Source organism: Podarcis liolepis (assembly GCF_965112155.1).
Source record: "Podarcis liolepis genome assembly, chromosome: 4".
Classification (NCBI taxonomy): domain Eukaryota; kingdom Metazoa; phylum Chordata; class Lepidosauria; order Squamata; family Lacertidae; genus Podarcis; species Podarcis liolepis.
The window spans coordinates 34030431-34052015 of NC_139558.1; the positions used below are offsets into that span (position 1 = coordinate 34030431).

At 42.9% G+C, this 21585-nt stretch overlaps 1 protein-coding gene across 2 annotated transcripts in view; it reads right to left on the bottom strand.

Annotated features, from left to right (window-relative positions):
• GABRB3 (gamma-aminobutyric acid type A receptor subunit beta3) overlaps positions 1-21585 on the bottom strand; it is a 203584-nt gene that overhangs the window by 105059 nt on the left and 76940 nt on the right. The window contains exons 2-4 of one of the 2 annotated variants that reach the window (XM_083501724.1): positions 11343-11390; positions 3261-3352; positions 3024-3091 (exon numbers count right to left, since the gene is read on the bottom strand). In XM_083501724.1, the coding sequence (XP_083357850.1) occupies positions 3024-3091; positions 3261-3352; positions 11343-11390 (208 nt within the window). Of the gene's footprint in view, positions 1-3023; positions 3092-3260; positions 3353-3703; positions 3932-11342; positions 11391-21585 lie in introns of those variants that run through there. The other variant, XM_083501725.1, reaches the window with a different exon arrangement.

Here is a 21585-nt window from a genome sequence, read left to right on the forward strand (position 1 = left end):
TTATTATAACTAGTTGCAGCAGCAAAGTTCAGGCAACTTAAAGCCAATTCAACTTATGGCTATACCAATTTGCCAACCTGAAAAAAATCTCCAGTCCTGACTATTTTTATTGGAGATCTAATTGAGCAGATGCTGAAGATATACAATATATGTTTTCAACACATCCTGCTTACAAATTTAGCAGGAGCAGCTAGTGTCTTCCCTGAAAATCCTACCCTGGCCCTAACAGCTTTCCATTATTTCCCCAGTTGTGAGGGTGAGGGGAGGACAATGGACAAGGCATCTGCAGCTATGAATTGGTGTACTTAGGAAGGTGTTGCTCCAAGTGGCTTCTTGTTCCAGAAACAACAAAGAGACTTGCAGCACCAAAAAACCTTAAGAATCAAGGAAATGAACTGCAGAACTTCCCTGAATTTAATTTCCTTCTGACCTCACTGTTTACAATCCTCTTCCTAGCCACTATGTATACCTGTATCTGCAACTCTGAATAACATACTGTAACTCTGGATAATGTACTGTAGTCCACAAAAGCTTATGCTATCATCAAATTGTTAGTCTTCAAGGTGCTGTAAGACAAACCTGGCTAACCTTCTGGATGGTCTTCCTCCAGAATCCTCATTACCTCAAAACACAGAGCTGGGACCACATCTCTGCCCTGAGTTGACAGTAACTGAGGGTACAGAACACGTGTTTTAAGTTTGCATTGTATCACAAAACAATGACTCTTGTGTGTTCTGTTTCCTTCTAATTTCATTTGAGGCTTCCTCAGCTATTTTGGGCCAACACCCTTTGAAGAAAATACTCTGAAAATATCCACCAGCATTTCCTGAAGTTGAAAAACAGTAAACACCTACTCAAAAAAGAAGTGTAGATAATAGGTTAAGCTGTCAAGGCATTAGGATACAGTCCTACACAGAAGTACTTAGAAACAAGGCCCATTAAAATCAGTGGGTGATAACCAAATAAGTTATACTCACAGTAGATAGAGATTTCACTAGGTCTTATCTAAGCATGATTAATACTGGAAAGCACCCATTGGAATGGGAAGCTGTTTCTAATTTGATGATATACAGAAAGACAGGAAGTACAGTTAATTTGTGTTTCCTGTTCACTGCACTTCTCTACCACATCCAAAAGGAACCTTCTTCCCTAGAAAATTTGGTTAGGATTGGAGTACTAAATATAAAACAGCATAAGAGGAAACAATGAGAAGCCACAATTGATATTTTCCAGGGCAGATAAGTAATGTGTTCAATATTGTGTTAAGAACCAGTGTCCTATCTGAGAACAGGAAACCTGCCTCTTGTATTATTTGAGACCATCATGAATCACCAAATAACTATAGAAACACAAATAACTTCTGAGCTTAATAAATCTGACAGTCAAAATCATTTAGCGATTGTAAAGGTATTGGGTTCAATAGTAAATAACCGTCATGTTTTTAACTTCTAAGTAACAAGTAATATGTCAACATATTTTAATCAATCTGTTTCTTCTGCAGAAGCCACACCTTTTAAGATTTTCCAAACAACCAAACACAAAAAAGTAATTTATTCTGCTCATAATTGTATTAAGAATACAGTAATCTATTGGGTCAAATAAATTCAATCTATACAACACATTCTAAACATACAATGAAGCACAACAAAAGGGATTTTTTTAAAAAAACTACTTTATCCAGTTTTGTAGAGGATTAGAAAGCATCTTAAAATAGTTTCTCTCTAATATTTCCTCTATTCTGTTTATTCTTTAAAACACTGTTGATACATTCTCTTTTATTTATTTTCAAACAGCATAGCACCCAACATGTTTATTACTAAAGAACATATAAATAGAAGTAAAAAAAACCCATTAGCATAATATATTAATACTAACTTGAGACTTTTAGATATGTTTGATATTAATGCCATAGTTCTTACAAGAAGTCTTCTAGAGATTTCTTTTTGTAAATGAAACATTTCAACAAGGCATATTTAGGACTGCAAAATACGATAAAGTGCTTGCACATATATCCCATTTAATATTGGGGGGAAAGTTTCCCTACCCAGGTCATTAGTGAGATCCCACCTCTATTGTGATATATCTTTTACTTTTAACAGTGCAAATGTACACATAGAAGTAAGTCTCATTAACATCATTGGGGTTTACTCCCAGGAAAGTGAGAATAGGATGCAGCGCAAGTTCTCATGTGCCAAAAACATTTGCCGCATGGCAAAGCCACACATTTGTTACTTGGTTTGAAGTTATTTGCACTTATTATATGAAATGTTCCATGCTCTACAGCGGTGACAAGCAGCATGGGTTTTTTAAGTGGAACCAGGTCATGATTTAGACAGTGCAATGCCTCCTTCACACACAATACAAGCAGTGCAGTTTTAAAACTCTGATTAGGGTGACATCTGCAATCCCAGCAAGCAGCAGGAACAACAGATGCATCTGGGCAACAGAAGTTCCCTTTCAGCACCTGAGACAGCACTCTGAAAGCCTGCTTTATCCCCTTCAGCATGCAGTCTACTCTGCTGCCATCAACTGAACACCCCCACATGCAAGTACTAACTGCGTATGACACACCCAAGCCAGCCATTAGACCGGCTTTTGCTGCATTACAACTTCTCAAATCAACAAGCGGTCCTCGCCAAGCAGCAAAGAGTAGCATCGCAAACCATTATGGGGAGGCTCAATGTATATATAACAGGGGCCAGGGTCACCTCCGACAGAAAATGCCAAAGATTAGCAACTGCTTGTTTCCGGCACTTGTCAAAACTTTCAGCCCTGGCTGAAAGGGCCTCTTATTCAACACCCTTCCACCTACTGCCCCTCCTAAACACACTCCAGCTTCCTGGAGACTAGATGCAGACTAGAATAGGTGGCCCTGGGGTCCCATCCAACTCTACAATTCCATGATTCCTCTGCCTCTGAGCGTGATCACCAAAATCGAGATTCAGGACCATTGAAAAAGCCTTACATCCAACACAGTAAGTTCCCAGCCATGTCCATGCCGAAGTCACCAGAGACCTACTCACCATGTTGACTTCTGACACCATGTCGATGCTGGCAATGTCTATGTTCATCCCGACGTTCACTGGGGGGCCTAATGGAGAACAGGAGACGGCGTCACTTGGCCCCACACTTGGTAGAAACATGTGTGTCCCCCCTCCTCTCTCTCAAGAATATTTCCTCCTCCCCCTCCCCAAGAAAAAAAAAACCCCGCACAGAATCCGAGACAGACAAGAACAAGAGACACCAAACCAGAGACTCACCTCCAAAATCCGGTCTGAGGCGAATGTCGTAGCCTTTCAGCAATTTATCCACCGTTTCTTTCACGAAGGACATGTTCCCATGATCGCTCACACTGTGGGGGAAAGGAGGAGTTTGAGGAGAAATTTGAAAAGGGGGGTAGAGATTGAAAAGGGTGAGAGGGATAAGAAAAGTCCGAAAAGATGTGAAGGGTTTAAAAAAAAAATTAAAAGGGGGGGTGAGGAAAAGTGAAGCGATAAAGGGGAAGAGATGCAAATCGGCGACAAGGAGGGGCGAGGGAAAGAAAGGCGAAGGAGCGAGGCAGGGACAGAGGAGGAGAGAGAGGTCGGCAAGGGGGGCAGAAAAAGAAGCTCTGGTCAGTTCGGGTGGCTGGTCGAGCCGCAGCCCTCCCCCCCCCCCCTCGCGGCGTCCCCTCCCTCCCCTCCCCGCCAGGCGCCGCTCCTACCTCTGGGCGCAGCAGACCACGGCCACCAGGACCGGAGCGGAGAAGACGCCGAAGATCCTGCCTCGTCCCAAGCCCCACATCCCTCCGCTCCGGGCTCCCTTCCCGCCGCAGCAGCAGCAGCTGCCGCCGCGGCCGCGTGCGGTTCCGGCTGCCCGAGAGCCGCCGAGGAAGAGGCGGAGGCGACAGTCCCCTCGCCTGCCTCTCTCTCTCCTCCGACGCTCCCCCCGCCCAGCGCAGGAGGCTGAGGCGAAGCTCTTGAGGAGAGCGAGAGAGAGGCAGCTGAGGAGAACTGCCCCCCCAACACCCCCACCCCGCGCCGCCCGGTCCTCCCCCCACCCCCCACCTCCCCACACGCCTCGCCCAGGGAGGGAGCGCCGCGGCTCGGACTTGGCGCTCAGGGCACCGGCGAGCTGCGGGCGCCGAGCTCGGACGGGCGCCGCCGCCGCCTTCTCCCGCGAGGAGACTCTGCTCGGCTCCTCTGGGCGCCGTCCATGCCACGCAGGCAGGCACCCCCGGAGAGCCCTTGTGGCCGGGCGCCTGGGGCCAAGCTGAGGCCACCTCAGTAGGAACCACCAGCAGCAGCCGCCGCCTTCCCGCCCTCCTCCGCTTAGTGCTGCCTCCACTCAGGCGGCGGCTGGCGACAGCGCCAATGCCGGGCGCGCATTCAGGCGCGAGCCGGGTGGAGCCTCGCGCGCCAAAGCAGGCGTGGGACAGGCGGCGGCAGCCACAGGTGCAGCTTCTCCTCAGAGGCGCGAGGCGCAGCGCGGGGCCACCTAGAGGGGCGTGTGCGGACGGAGCGAGGGCATGGCCGGGAGCCGAGGGGCTAGGCCCTCCGAGGACTCGCCCCCTCTTGGCCTTGCTGGCTGCCAGTGGCTAGTGGGCCTCGAAGGGCCTAGGAAAGCAGCCCAAGTTGAGGCCGCTTCCTCAGGGGCTGGGCTACGAAGTTTCCCCTCATAAACTGCTCCTCCCATGCACCTGCTGGGAGGTTGGGGACTTTCCTTGCTTGGAGGTTTTCGGGCAGAGGTTGGATGCATAGCTGTCAACTTTCGGATTTGAAAATAAGGGATCAGCAGCCTCACCTGTCCCGGAGACAGTCTACGGGATACCTAACAATCAGGGATAGCAGTGGGAAACGGCGCTGAAATAAGGGAATTTCCCGCAAAAAAAGGAAAGGAAAGGTTGACAGCTATGGTTGGATGGCCATCTGTCTGTCATGGATGCTATAGTTTTTCTTTCTTTCCCCTGACTGGGAATCAAACTCGGGCCGCAACAAATCCTAACCACTAGACCACCAGGGAATGGATGCTATAGTAAAGGGTCCTGTGTTGCAGGGGGTACGACCAGATGACCAACTTTGCCATTCTGTGATTGTGTGCTGAGATTTCTTTCTGCTCTATTCTTTTATACCCTGCTTTCCCCACAGGCTCACAATCAATAAACCCGCAAGGTGAAAGAGCAAAGACTTCATGTGCCATCCATTAGTCCTGGTGCCCTTCATTTCCTTCCTTCCTGAGGCCAGGAAGACTGCAGAGGTGTCCTTTCTTGGCGCAGGTTTCCCCACATGAAAGGTCGGTTCACATGCCCCACAGAACACTAGGTGATGGCAGCCATGGGAGGGCAACCCAAAGGTGAGTCCAGCAGCAACCCTTCTTGCAGCAGCCCTCTTCCTGTACGCAGTGCAAGCTTCTTCACTCATAGGTGCCAACTCCCTGGGTGCCTGAGCTCTCACAAAATTCCCCATGAAGGGGCTGGGAACCCACAAATTTCAGTGCCAGGGCCATGCACCCACGGTCACTGGGCCAAGTTGGCACTCCTGCCTTCACTTTACCTTCAACCCCCTCCCATGACTTTGCCCTGCAGGGCTTTCTGATCTTGTAGCCTGCTACATCCCTTTTAATGATATTTTTGCTTCTCTAGCTCCACCAACCAGGGCATTCCAAAGGCTGTCTGCTCTGTCCTTTCGGCATTCTTGCCCCATAGGCTTGGCACTTCCTTCTATGGATGGTGCCACCTCTCAAAACCCTCTCCGCCTCAAGAAGCCCTTGGCAGAACTCCCTAGTTCCCAGCCTTGAGAGCAAAGCAATGTGTCACGGTGTGTGGGGGGGTTTGCTGTAGCCAGTTTAATTTATTTTAAAGCATTTATAAGGTGCTTAATATTTTTTGAAATCTCTATTTGTATACAATACAAAACAAACAATATCATTAAAACAAAACCGCAACGTAAAGCCGATGAAACGATAGCATAAAAACATAGAAAAGTATATAAAACCAAATAAAACAGGGATTCAGGGGATTCAGACATATATAACAGGGTACAGTCAGGGAAAGGCTGGGCCAAAGACCTGTCTTTACAAGACATCTCTAGCAACCAATGGTTCCTGCTTTTATGCTCCTCTCCAGGCCTGGGCTTGGCTTTGATTCTATTTGGAGCTGTCCAAGGTTCTGCTAGAAGCCTGAATCTCTGCTCTGCTCTGCTCTGACTTACATGGAACCCCTTCACATGTTTAACATGTGAAGACAGCTTTGAAGTTGCCTTCCCCCCCCCCCCCGGAAGTGTCAATAGCAACTCTTGTGGCCCCAGGCAGGATTAGGGTTGTACCACATGGGGAGGTGGGTTTAATTCTTTTCTCCTGCACCATAGTCCCCTCCCCCCCCAAGCCCTTCACCAAGTTGCTATTTGGGCAAGGCAGAGAAGCTTCCATTGGCACCACTGAGCTTTGGCCAGAAGCCTGCATGAATTTGCCCACAAAGAGCCATAGAATACTTATCAGGCTGGATAGTTCTCCTTGTGGTCGCTATAATCTGTGGTACTTCTAGTTTTGTGCCATAGATCCTCTGGCAACCCAAAAGGGACCTGGGGCCTCAGCTCTCTGAGATATAACAATAACATTAAATAATCATGCATTTGCCTGACTTCAGGGATCTTATGCCTACTAATGCAGCTGTTCTGCCCTATCTTGCAGACCTGGAATGAGGCTAAACTGAGACGTGACTATCTTGGCTCCACTTACCCAGCCTTCTACATAGTTTCCAACTCATACATACTCAGCTTTCTCTTTAAAATCTATAACGCATTGGAAGATATATTTTTTCTTGTTTAAAAAAAGAACAAGGTTTCTTATTAAGGGAATATACATCATCATCGGACATTGTGTTTCTGAGTAATGCCCTATATAGGCAAATTGGAAGGAAATGTGAGGTGTGAACAAATCAACACTTGTGTAAGATGTGTAAAATCTGTTATAATTATAAGGTTATTTCTCCCATTTAGCTTTGCTGTGAAATTTCTGTTTGCTTGCTGATAGTCTATGGGGGGGAGGTTTAATTTATTATGGATATGGAGCATTTGTTTGCTTCTCTGGGTTCTTACTTCCGTGTGATCCTTTATAAATTTGAAACGATCATAATGTGTTATTTGATATTACTTAAACATAAGATGGCATGTGTTTTTTTAGACTGCAATTTTTAAAAATGTGGAATAATACCAGAAGCCACCCAGTGACTTCAGAGTTTTCCTCTGGTGGAAACTGAATCTTGTTACTCTTATCAATTCAGCTGGCTAATTCTCATTTCCAGGTCTTTGCCTATCCTCTTTTGGCAAACTGGCATGCATGTGTGATTTTCTCTTCAAGGAAACAATGGAAAACAATTTGAGAAAGAGGAGGTACACATTGTGTGTGCCATTACAGATTTCACTAGTGAAGAGAAAAGAGGTATCAGGTTCTGATTGGTGGGTGGGAGAAGACAGGATTATCAGAAACAACAAAAAGCTTACTAAGCATTAAATTGCAGGGGAGAAAACAATGTGCTTTATAAACACATACAGCTGTACCTTGGAAGTCAAATGGAATCCGTTCTGGAAGTACATGTTTTGAAGCCAAAGCGCGGCTTCTGATTGGCTGCAGGAAGCTTCTGCAGCCGATCGGAAGCCGTGGAAGCCACACCGGACGTTCGGCTTCTCAAAATCATTCGAGAACCAGAACACTCACTTCCAGTTTTTGATTGTTCTGGAGCCGAAACGTACAAGTCCCAAGTCGTTCAGCAACCAAGGTACGACTGTATTCAGGTTGCGGTCCTATAAGGATTTGAGAGTAAGTCCCACTGACATCAGTGAAATTTGCTTCTGAGTAAATGTGCCTAGGACCACATGGTTTTCATGCATCATAACAATAGTAACTGAGTGCACGAAAACAGTGAGTTTGCCGGGGGCGGGGATAGATGCTTCTGTGGAATATTCCCATTAAATTCAAAATGTACAGGGGTGTGTGCCCTTCCTAAATGGCACTGCTGGCACCCGTGTGTTGTGGGGAGGGGATGTTCTAGGACAAAAATGAAACTTGACAAAAATTGTGAGCTTGCCATACCATAAACCAATGTATGCTGGTTCATCAGGATTTGAAAGAGGCATATGTTACTCTCAATAAGAGCATTCACGATAGGTGAATACTCTTGGGCAAGGAATGAACTTTTGGCTTTGCAATCAGAGTTACAAAGACATTGGCAAATCAAACACACTGGATCAGTAAGAGTGCAATCGTACCTTGGTTCTATTCAGAGGAAATGGTCAGTATAGTCCTAGCATGCTACTAGCCATACTAGATAACATAACTGCATGTTTTCCTCCAGTGTGGCCTGAAGCATGCAAAATCTTTCCATCCCCCAGAGCATGATCTCAAGACAAGGGTTTCAAGGTGAGCAATGTCACGACCAGACTGCTTCTGCTCCACTTAAAATCAGTGGAGACTGGTGACTATTGGTATTGGTAGCATGGAAAGGAGGGAGCCGAACAGTAGGTAGAGCCATAGCCAATAACAGGCACAATCAACTAATTATAGTTTTGTTCCCATTCTGCTCCTAGGTGAGTTTTATAAGGGCAACACTGAATCTAAGGAGAAGCAAACTGACAAGCTGTGCCCCCCACCCCCCACCCCTGGGCTGCTTGTCAGTAAAAAGGCAGGCAGGTGGAAATTGGATAACATTGGTGGGACCTTGCCCAATTTCCCCAAATGGACTAGCCTCATTGCTTAAAATGTAATATCTGTGTTCACACTTTCTTTATGTAGGGCATAATTCAAGCACGGTTAAATATGATTTCAATGTGTGGGAGCTAAGCACGTGTTTCAAAGGGTGAGTTAAAGAGCTTAACTTTGGCTGGATTGTTCCTCTGATGTGCTCCAAACTTAACAGCAATACTACCTTGTAAGATACATACAGGTTATTAATAAGGGAATTCTGTTAATCGTTTTAAGACCACCTGTGCTCATCAAAGTTGGACTAATATAGTGAAGAGAGCGGACAACACTTGTTTAATCTGCTCTACGGCTTCTTCCAGTTATGTGCATAATTGCAAAATCTGGTACTACTTTAGCTGCATTGGGATTAAAAAATAAAATAAAATAAAAATGCTGCATTACAATATTACTGTAGTGAATAAATGCAACTGCTGTGAAGAAAGTATTGAAAAAAGGAATTGTGACTTCTTTGGCGTCTGTTCCTTAAGGTATCACAATTCAAGGAGATAGTCCAACCAGCTAGAAACATTCATAGAGTTGGAAGGTATCCTTAGGATCATCTAGCCCAACCCCCTGCAATGCAGGAATATTCAGGTGTCCCATACAAGGACTGAACCTGCAACCTTCGGCGTTATCAGCACCATGCTCTAATGAACTGAGCTGTGCTAATGCATGGGCCAAGGATAGTGCAGAATGGGGCCAGTGAAGGGTGTGGCCTGGGAAGAGGAAATGGCCTAGTGCAGGAATAGGCAAACTCTGGCCCTCCAAATGTTTGGGACTACAATTATCATCATCCCCAGCTAACAGGGCCAGTGGTCAGGTATGATGGGAATTGTAGTCACAAACATCTGGAGGGCCAGAGTTTGCCTATGCCTGGCATCGTGAGAGTTCTGAGGGCCAGATGGAAAGACTTGGAGGGCCACATTTTGTCAATTTTGCCACCTCTACTTTAAAAGATGCTAGCAGAGATGTTGCCTCACCAGTTACTCCTATCTCAAACTCACCCCCCCCCAAGAAAAACAGTTGCTGACCAGGGTTTTTTTTTTTGTTTTTTGTTTGTATTAGGTTTGCTGGGTTTGATTCCCCCCACCCACCAACCCTGCACTCTGTTACATTATGGTAATTTCATGGCTGTTGATGAAGACTGCATTTGCTTTTCAGGCCTGGGAAATTAATCAGTGCAGTTGTACACTGAGATCATAAATGGAATTTTCCACTGCAGTCTTAATATTCTCTAGAGCATATGGTATGACAGGTGTCAGTGTCATAACTTTATTACGTAGAATATTACTGTGCCTGAAGAACTGAACTATGCCTAGGTGTGCACTTTATGGTCAAATAAAGAACGTATTTCATCAGAACAGGTGTGGTACTCCTGCAACAATACCCACCCTCTCCTTCTTTTAGACTTAAGACATTGCTATGTCTGATAAGCCAGTATGTTATAAACCCCATTTTGGTAAGTTGCCCAAAACCTATCAGTCACAGATACAAGTTCTCAGGAAAGCAAATGCCAGCTTCTATGAATAGCCATGTGCTCTGATTAAAAAACAAAAACCATACATCATTTTCAAGATTTCCCCCCCACTCTCTCTGGGGCCAAACTAGACATGATATACAGTTGTGTGTTTCTTTCCCCCAGTTATGTTTTTAATCAAAAGCTGCCTCGGGAGTCTGAAAGTTTGGGCAGAGGAAAAGTGGCGGGAGAAAGTGGGTGGGTTTTATTGTTATTTGGCACTACAAAACAATAAACCAGTTCAAACTTAGAAAGAAGTTTCAAAGTTTGTGAGCTGGAGAAGAGGAAGAGAGAATAACTTTAGTAATTCAAAATACAGTCTGTATGAACTAAACAGTGCTTAGATAGTTTTTTTAGCTGCTATTTTGTTAGTGTTAATATTGTTTGATAGATTATAAATGCTGTATTGATTTTTTAATCAGAGTTGCTGTAATTGTGATGTTCAGATTATTTTTAATTGCGGTGCTGTTAATAGTGTTTAATAGATTGTGATTGTTTTATTGATGATTTGTTAGTTATTTTATATGATTTATCTGTATTTGTTCTATTATGTTCATTCTGTTATTGTTATTCATTGTTTGTAAGCCACTTTGAGATTCATTTGAATGAAAAGTAACTGAGAAATACAGTAAATCAAATAAAATCAAAGTGGGCAGGATTTATTTAATCCTATTCTCTGAGTTTTCTGCTCAAAATTTTTTCCTTCATCAACTTTTCCACCCATAATTTCACCTGTGTGTGGGGTGGGGGAGAGTAGCTCAGAATAAAATACTTTAAGTTCCTTGGTAGGGTAAATCAGTTCCTTCTTCCATGCTTTATTTAGTCAGACATGCAGATTTCCAAGGCAATATTTAGCTTTATATCTATATATATTTAATGAAAAGATGCACGCAGTTCTTCTAGACCTCAGAATATCTGTTTATTATATTTTGAAAAAAGAGAAGCATTAAATACCTTCCAAATCGGAGCCCAAAAAATTGATAATAGTTGGAACCATTGGCATTATTAAATGAGTGAATTAATTTTTTTTAAGTGATTAAATAATCTCAAACTTTTATATCTGAGTTTTGTTTTTTGCACTTTTTTGTTTTTGCACAGTTTTATGACTTACCTTGTGTCATAAATTGCATAGAGTTTTTTGTTTTCTTCCACAGCATTCCTAAAAAATAAGAAAGAAATGATCCATTAAGTCTATGTTTCCATTTTTTCCCCTGTTGCCTTTTCTTTGCCCCATTTTCCTACTAACATCCCACACAGATCTCATTTCAAGACCTGGAGCCACTCACTGAGCAAAGGTTTCTGCCTTTCATCGCCAAAGTCTTTTCTAGAACCGCAAAACAAACATTCGCTAACAAGTCAGTTTATTCAGTAGTATTTCACTGGCCATGATTCAAAGTTGGCTTTGTTCAAGAAACCATTTTTAGCACTAACCACAGTTTGTCTAGGTTTGGATGCAACAACAAACCTTGGTTAGTTGAAACGGGAAGCAAATGCCTTTTATCTCACAGCTGTGCCAAAAGAGGGGAGAGGGGAGTACACGAGAAAGCGCATGCATATATAGTTAAAATATGGCCTAGCTTTACTGTGGGTACATAGGCATGCTGTTGAACTACACAGTTCCCTGCTTGCCCGGGCAGTCAATACATTTAGGTAATGCAGGCTTGTATTGAGACAAGATGAACTAGATAGGAGAAGAGTACGCAAAAAGATTGAAAAGTAGTCAGAAGACTGGCCTGTAATAGCAGTAAGACAAGCATAAAGTAACTGATGGTAAAATCTAAGGCATAGATGACACATTCATTTTGACCACAGTGCAACACAGATGAAGTGGATAAATTACAGCTGGAGTTTTTATTGATGTAGCAGCATCGAAAAAATAATAATCCAGAGAAGCAGCTTAGCAAAGTCTATCACTGATCACTGCACAAAAATCAAAGAGTGTGTGTATGCAGTTAGATGCTCTGTTTCTTCCCCCGCACCCTCAAGCTTGCTCGGTAATTGACATCACTTGAAGTCAAAGCCATTCTGTTTTGACACACTGGGGGAAATTCTTTTAGTTTTCCAACAGTGCAGCACTGGAGGAAGAGATTTATAGAAGCGCAAAACCAGAGGCATCATGATTCCTATTAAAAATTCTTCACATGCTAGTTAATAGCAGATATTCACTTATTATGAGCCAATATTATTAAGCAGAGAATAACTGTGGGCAGCCAGGCAGTTGCTGCTGATGGTAAATCAAATGGAGAACATATGGTTTTGCTGTTGCTGCCATCAGTGTTGCTGAGAAAGCTAATGGGTTATATTTGTGCTTATGACTCAGGATACAGATTCAACTTTAGAGAATAAAACGAAACACTACTAATGTGAAACAGAGAACTCTGCTGTGTTTAACCTGTACTGAGCACCCAGGAGTCTGGGACCGGTATCAAAACATGCTTTCAGGTTGCCTTCCAGAAAATACAAGATGTGATTATTATTTTTTTGGCTATATCAGGGCTGATCCTCAGGCAAACCATTAATTACAGTGCAGCTTTTTCAGCTGCAGAAAGGTCCACGATAGAGCTGAATTAAAGGATAACAGTGGCCTCATGTTATTGTAGTATCTCCCCATTATGAAGAGACAAATATCTGCAATTTGGTCTTGTTAGAAAGGGCATTGATAACCATTTCCCAGCTATTCTAATCACTCAGGAGGGATAGCTTTCCAAGGTACCTCTTTATCTGCCAATCAGTTTTCATGGTATCCTTGTAGAGGAGGGGGCCAGCACTAAATGGGTTATTGTTTTCTTTTCTATGGTCACTCTTTCCCATTCCCTTCCAACTCTGCTCTGCAGTCAGCTTTACAAGCACACAGAGCGACGTCATTTTGGGGGTTGGCCGCTACTGCTCATGTCTGGGACACAGAAGCGCTGTCTCCTACCATGCATTCCTGCCCAAACCTCATGGTCATCAGCAGAGGTTTTACTGAGTTCTCCTGGCACAAGAAGTCAGTTGGCAGGGACTTCTCACTTGTGGTGACTTGCATCTGGAATTCCCTACCCAGAGAAGCTCACTTGGCTCCAACCCTGATGTCATATTGGTGCCAACTGAGCAATGTTTTACTTGCCCATGCATTCTAGCATGCCAGCCTGCTGTCTCCTGATTTTCTCATTGGGTTATGGCCTGTAAAGTAACAGTTTTTAAGTGTGCTCTGCCCTAGCAGCCTTGTGCTGCAGAACAACTTAAACATTTATTTCCCAAATTAATAAATAAAATTGGAGATTAACCCATTTGTCATTTATTCCCTTAGACATTTCTAAGAGGTATTTCATCAGAACACAGGAAAGCTGTCTGCCCTTGTCTTTTCCTTAACCAAGCCCAGTATAGTATTCACCCCAATTAATCTGCATTTGTAAGACCTCGATTGTTAGTGTGGCAGCTACTACACTGTGGAACTCCCTGCTTATTGAGATCAAGCAGACGTCTGCGCTGTACACATTTTGGTGCCTGCTAGAAACATTCTTATTTAGACAAACCTACCCAGGTGCTTAGCAAGTTGAGGTCATTTTAATCTGTTTTAGTATTTCAACTTCTGTATGTTTCAAAGTACTGTTGTACTTTTTCTTGATTTCCCCCCCTTTTTAATAAACTGCTTGGAGGTTTCTTTTCAATCAAGTGCTGTATAGGTTTTATGAAATAAATAGATAAATAAACGTGGCCCTAATATTCCAATCGGTGAAATGAACACAGTCAATAAATTAAGCTGAAACCATCTTGGCACTTTCAAAGGCTCGATATTGCTGCACAGTATCCTAAAGTCTGTAGAGTATGGTTGAAATCCAGTGGAGGCTTAAATGCATCTCATTTTGCTTTCAAAATGGAAGAGACTGGTAATTCCTTGGATTGAGAGTCAAGTATGTACTAAATGCTGTTCGTGTCTACAGGTTCAATGCCAGCTATATGATTACAGCATTTCAGGCAAACATTTCCTTTCTTCTACAAACAGACAGAAGCAGATTAGCCTTGAAGCCCACAAGCCCATTACAGAGAATCAGCTTTTGCAATACCCAAAGCAAAATATTCAAGTTACACTTATGACTTTGGGGATATTAAAAACACTCTGGCACTGATTAAATTATCACTGGAAGTTGCTGAAATCACATTGAAGTGGTTTTAAATTTAATACAAATTTACAGTTCTCTTTCTCTAAGGCATAAAGGATATATGTGTGTATCAGGTTTCCTGAAATGTTTATGTATGAGGAGCTTATGGTTCTGACTAAACATTTTTTAAAACAAAAACAAAAACAAAACCCTATTGGGTGCACAAAAAGCATTCAGTATGCTTTTAAGTAATTTTGATGCTTAACTTATATGGGATTATAATATAATAATGTTCATGGGTCCTTTATTGCACTTCTAAAGAGCCTCTCCCACTCACATTCTCTAGCCCCATAAATACAGTGGTAAACATAATCTGACATTCTATCACAAAACCATCAGTATGACATATTTGGGAGAAACATTACAATTTTTATTTTTATTTTAAAAAGGTTGCAAGTTCATATTGAATAAAGGCGCTCAACACCTCTTGCTTCAGGGAAGAAGCGGTGAAGGTTTGTATCAAAACAACTGGACATTTCCAATTAGACAATTGAAAATTTATGTCACGAGAAACAGAGATTCTAGTTTGTGTGTATGTGTGTGCTGTTTTGCTGCAAGCTAGTTCTAATGTGATGATAGCTATGCATTGCAGGGGGTTGGACTAGATGTCCCTCAGGGGTCCCTTCCAACTCTACAATTATACAATTCAGTTTGACGATTCTATTCCATTCCGGCTGCCGGATAGGCAAGACCCTCTTCAACCTGCTGATCCCTGTCCTTCGGAAATAGAAGACAGATAAATTCTTTACAAAAAGTCCTTTTAAGATTGGTTGGTTGGTTATTTCAGCCTTTGCAGGGCGTGCAACTGCAACCACCACAGAAATATAGACCATAATGTCACTTTTTAATATATCTGGTCAATGTGTGATGCAGAAACAGCCAAAAATCTGCCTATGGAGGCTCCTGTTCATTCTATTTTTCAATATAATTCCTTTCTGGGGTGATCTAGCATTGCTCACAGTCACAGCCATGGAAATAAAGCTAGTTCTTTATTCCCCATCCTGTCTGAAGTCTATTCTCAATTTGTGACACTTCCCACTGCTGCGTTGACATTGAAAATGCCTTGTAAGGATAGTTCTGGCTGACTGGCATAATGTGAATGAGTCGCTCCCTCTGCTGCTTCTACTCTCATCCTCCTCTCTCATGCCAACTGTTCTTTTTTCAGCTGATGCCCTCCTGAGAGACCATTATTTTACTCTCCCTGGAAAACCTCGTCCAGGGACAGCAGGGCATTAGCTGAAGCCCAGCTGCATCTAAAAGCAGCTGGCCCTGTTGGAAGATTCCGACCAGCCATCTGGTTCCTCAGGGTTCAACCAGATAGGATAAAAGTTCATCCACCATATTCAACTTAAGCATGTGGATTTATTTGTGCATGTTCTCTCGAGCATATACTCTCACATTTGCATGAATTTAGAAAAGCCCTCCAATGTATTTGGAGACGGAATAGGGCTTGTTAACTTCCACAGCAGTTACCAACAGCTTGGTATATTATTTAAAGCCTTTAAAGCAGCAAAAAAAGGAAAAAGAAAAAAGAAGCCAGATAGTCGTGTCTTTCTTTACTGCTTCTAAAGGTTGGCATTTTGCTTTTGGTTTATGCAGCTGTGGGATATATATAACAGATTTATATGCATCCATTCCAACTTGTATGTGATTATAACTAGTAAACACTTCACTTTTAAATTCAGTTCATCTGCTAACTCAACAGCCAGTTGACTCCCAACAAGGGATAAATGAAACAATAATCAGTTCAGCACATTTCCAGTTTGTAGTTTAGAAAAACCAAAACAGTCCTTGTGGAAAATTTGTCAGCATTTCACTGCACATTTCTCCTAATGTGCACATTCTTTTGTACACAGTTTCTCCTAACAAACAGTTCAGCCACAATTCTCCGTAATACTTTTGTATGTTATTTCCACAAATATATATGCATGCTTAGTGCACATATTTCTGTCCATGTCTTTGATCAGAGAATTGCATCACAATGTTAGGAGATAGTCCATCTTCCTGCGATACTGGGGGGGTGGGGGTGGGGCCGGGGAGAAAGCAAATTGGCCGTCTTGCAGGTTTTCACCTACCTCATAGCAACTACAACTTTGGCAGGCATTTGGCTGGATCCTTAGTCACAGGGATACCATGTTAGAGGGGCCAGGAGGGGCAACACTGTCTGGGAGTCTCCATGGGGACTGATGGGCCAATACACCTCTCCCAATGGCACCCAATCCATATCAGGGATGACTCCCCAGTACAGGGTCTACCTCACTTGGTTCCTATTAGCAGGCACAGGCAAACTCTGGCTCTCTAGATGTTTGGGACTACAATTCCCACCATCCCTAGCTAACAGGACCAGTGGTCAGGGGTGATGGGAATTGTAGTCCCAAACATCTGGAGGCCCAGAGTTTGCCTATGCCTGCTATTAGGCAGCTTGATGCAGGATACATGCCCGATGTCTTAGCCAAACCTACTCTATCCTGTAACTCAGTGTTCCCCAACCTTGGGCCTCCAGCTGTTTTTGGACTACAATTCCCATCATCCTTGACCACTGGTCTTGCTAGCGAGGGATGATGAGAGTTGTAGTCCAAAAACAGCTGGAGGCCCAAGGTTGGGGAACACTGCTGTAACTGATAAAATTGTAGTCTAATTCAACCCAATACCAGCATCCTGTGTCCATTCTGTCGGTCCTCCCTGCAGCAGCCATGGACATCATGCACCTGTGGCATCAACTGCCTTTAAAGGTCATTACTGGGTTGTACAAGGGATAACAGACGTGTAGTTAGATGTGCCTTTTCTCAACATGTTTCACCATAGCTTGGGTTTAGTATTCATGTGTCCAATGGAGCAAGGGAACTTGGCATGTGGATTGGTCCCCTCTCACAATTAGTTTGCATCCACATTAGCTCTACACTCAAAGAGCATCATTTACATGACCATAGCGACATGCTCTTTTTCATAGTTAAGTGCAGTTCAGCTATTTAGAATTTGTTTCCTCTGGGAACTCTTAAAACCTTCAGATCTTAGCCGCAGGGGGTGTGCTTCTGTGTCTGTAACACTTATTTAAACATCAGAAAAGTTCAGATCTAAAGATCCTCTAGCTCAGCACTGTGTCAATAACGGCATTATTTATCTCCTCCTCCCCTCTACTTAACATCAAGTGTTGGAGTACAGAGAAATTGCAGAGTGAACCTTTGGCAATGTGTGGACAAGTGAGGAAACACTTTGTTGGATAAGTGATGCAGAAGAACTAACACCATTTATATTTTACATATATATAAATACACATGCATATATAATTGAGTGAGGAGCATTTAAATGGGCCTGAATATAATGGAATATATTTAACTCCATGGGCAGAGTGGAGATGTTCCACTTTTATCCTTTTTAAAAAATGCTGAAAAACATGTGTTCAGGTAGATGGATGATGACTTTTTTTGATCTGAATCATTATAAAGATATATGTAAGGAAACATTGGTCTGCATAAGATTCAACTCCTAGGCGCCAAGGTGTCCTCACCCCCCCCAAAAAAAATTCAAGGGCTCCCCCAAGTTGACGGGCAATGCCATTCAAATAGTGTGTGTTGTGTCATGTGATTAATTATGTGAGTTAGTGCTTACCTGCCCCCCCCATATTTTATTCAAGTTGGCACCCCTGATGGGCTGCATCCAGTGTAAGTTAGTTGTTGGATCACATGTTCTTCTGATTGATTTCAATAGGAACTAATTCCAACTAACAGACTTGTAATCCAGCCCAATATCACTTCTGTCCTTTCTCAAGTAGAATGGATTTCTATCAGCCTTTGTGGGGTCTGCTTGCTTAGGAGAAGAGAACACCGACTGAGGATTTAGGCTGCATCTACACAGCTATAAAAAATGCTCTGGGGAAAAACGGTTTTAAAGCTCACAGTGGAAAAATTACACCGAGTTCCAATATCAGCTCTACAGCACCGTCAGGTGTCACAGTGTTATAACATATTTATAACATTTTATTTTTACTAATGTAGCTGAGTCCTTAAGAGTGTCTTTGTGGAAATCTATCGCCTGACTATTTACATGTCATGGAAACAGCAACCAACATTGTGCAGTGTTGGTCACAAAATGGACTTTCCTGCTGGTTTCCAGGACTTCAAGTCTAGCAAGCTAGCAATGCACATTAACTGCTTCTGGGCAATCTCATGCTTGTGGCATCTTAGATCTGATCTACACATTCTCAAGAACTTGCCTTGTGTCAAGTGAAACCGTTGTGCTATCTGGCTTAGTATTGCTTACACTATTTGGATTTTCTACCAGTCCTGCGTAGAGGGACCTTCTGCATGCAAAGTATGAGTTCTACCAATGAGCTATGGACCTTCAGAATAACCACACAGTAGAGCTCTGTTATGACAGCGCCTCTTCAAGTCATGCTAATGTGGGAGATTTTATCATCACCGTAATTTATTATTTGTACCACATCCATCTGACTGGGTTTTCCCAACCACTCTGGCCCGCTTCCAACATATATAAAAACACAATATAACATTAAAAACCTTCCCTATCATACTTTGAACATGTCGTTTCCTCACCTAGAATCATAGAATTGGATAGTTGGGAGGGACCCCAAGGGCCATCTAGTCCAACCCCCTGCAATGCAGGAATCTCAGCTAAAGCATCCATGACAGGTGGCCACCCAACCTCTGCTTAAAAACCTCAGAGGAAGGAGAGTCCACAAAGTCTCGTAGGAGTCTGTTCCACATTTAATTGCTGAACTGAATGTTGCAGTACGTCTTCCAGTGTAAGTATCTCTTTATGTACAAACAGTTTTGTAGAGGGGAAAAAATAGAAATCTAACACACCATTTTGGGATAAGAGGCCGTCTTTCATAAATGACTTGCTATCCGTCCAGTATAATTAATCCTGCATGCAAGGAATAAACAAGACTTGACAGTGTGTCTGTTTTGCTGCGAACGATACTCGAGTCTTTCAAGTCCTTCCTTTGAAAGCTTATGTTTTTGACATTTGCTGCACATAACCTTTCATGTTTTAATTTTTAAAGGTTGTTTCTAATCTGATTGTTTTATTGAATTGTCATATATTGCCTTGATCTTTCGGGAAAGCTGTCTAATCAATCTTGTAAATAATAAATACAACTTCCAACTACATGCTCTGCTTCTCTTCCTCAGCTTCCAAGAAGCCCTGTGTGTATAATCCATTTATTAACATGAAACATTTATATAGCACTTCTAACACTTGGGGGGGGGGCGAATCTTGATTTTGAATGGCAGATGCACAAAGAGATGCTGGTGGGTCATGAATATAAATTGATGAGGAAACCCACTTCCATTTAGTCTTAGAGAGATCCTTTGACTGACAGCAGAAATAGATAGTGGTCTGTCATAAAATCACACTGCACATCCAGTTTTAGCACATAGGTCAAATCCCTGGCTCTTCATTGTTTCCATGCACACTGTCCTTGCCATGAATACAACCAAATCACTAAACCGCAATGTTGTTCATTTGGCACTGTATACAGTGCGGGTGGCACTGTGCTCTAAACCACTGAGCCGCTTGGGCTTGCCAATCAGAAGGTCGGTGGTTCGAATCCCCAGAAAGGGGTGAGCTCTGTCCCAGCTCCTGCCATCCTAGCAGTTTGAAAATACCCTAGTGCAAGTAGATAAATAGGTACCGCTATTTACCGGTAAATGGTGTTTCCGTGCGCTCTGGTTTCCAAAACGTACTCTGTTGTGCCAGAAGCAGTTTAGTCATGCTGGCCACATGACCCAGAAAGCTGTCTGTGGACAAACACCGGCTCCCTCGGCCTGAAAGTGAGATGAGCACCGCAACCCCATAGTCACCTTTGACTGGAGTTAACCATCCAGGGGTCCTTTACCTTTACCTTACCTACAGTAAGGTTTGTCCTCAGATTCCCTCCTGCTGCACAAGCAGCTATCTCCTAGTCCAGCCTGCAAATGTATAGTAACAGAGCAAGGAAACTGAACAGGCATTTTCTGCTGTCATTCCTGTTCTGTGGCCCCTCTTCTCTCCAAAATGTGAAGTGCCAACCATCAGTTGCTTCAGAAGTTTTATAAAGACTTATCTTTTTGCCTGGACTTTTCCTGACCCATGAAAGGAATTTTTAAAGTATTTATGCAGTCTATAAATAAGAATTTTTTTTTTAATGTAGACAGGGCCTTCTCAGTTGCAGCTCCCAGCTTGTGGAACTGCCTGCCACAAGAGGCTCAGAGGACTTTCCCTCATCTTGAGGTTACCTGGCTGGGGAAGTATGGCTGAAGAGGTGGCTGTGGAACAGTAACATCATTAACATTTAGATGTCTTCGAGCAAGCAAACCATATTGCATTTTTCAACAGAAGGCAAAAATTTTAAAAAGCTGTTACTGTAAGGAGAGCAAGAAAAGTCATTGAGATTGCCTTGAAACTTGGAAATTTGCAAAACATGCAATAGTGATTAGCAATGACATCCACATTACCTATGGAGTTGGATTTTTTTTCTTAATGATAGTGATTTAATATGTTTAATACGTTAGTATGTTGACAGTCATGAAACATCCCAGCTAAAAGTGAAAAGTGTTCTTAAGATAGATTACTTAGTCAGAGCCCTTGAGACTCTGAAAATCTGACAGTGTACTATTTTAATTGGGGGCATGTTAGGCCATTCCCCTTTCCTCCTCCTCCTCCTCCTCCTCCTCCTCCTCCTCCTCCTCCTCCTCCTCTTCTTCTTCTTCTTCTTCTTCTTCTTCAGCATACCATTATGTTGCTTTTAGATATAACTTTTTGACAAAACCAAAAAAGAGGTTCAATTTACTTCTCCTAGACCCAAAACAACTTCTTAGCTGCACAGAGATGCATTTAGCACCTTTTCAAATAGTACCCGAGTCCTTCGGAGAAATGAACCAAATGAGAATCTGCTTTACCTTCAAAGATGGAAAACAGGGCAAAAAGATTTTCTACCTGTAGCAGAGCTTTTTTGCCAGTATTGAAAAAAAGGAGATGCATTTTTCTACTTCAAAAAATAATATTGCAATGTGTTCCTGTGTAACTCCGGTGGCAGTGCTCATGTTCACTATATGGCTCGGGAAACCACAATATTCTGGGCATGGATTGGGGATTTGGTGCCACAATGTTGTTGGACTCGGCATGACCAGTGGTCAGGGAAGATGTGAGTTTTAGCCCGGCAACATCTAGAATGCCACAGGTTCCCTGTACCAGTTGTGTTAGAACAAGTGC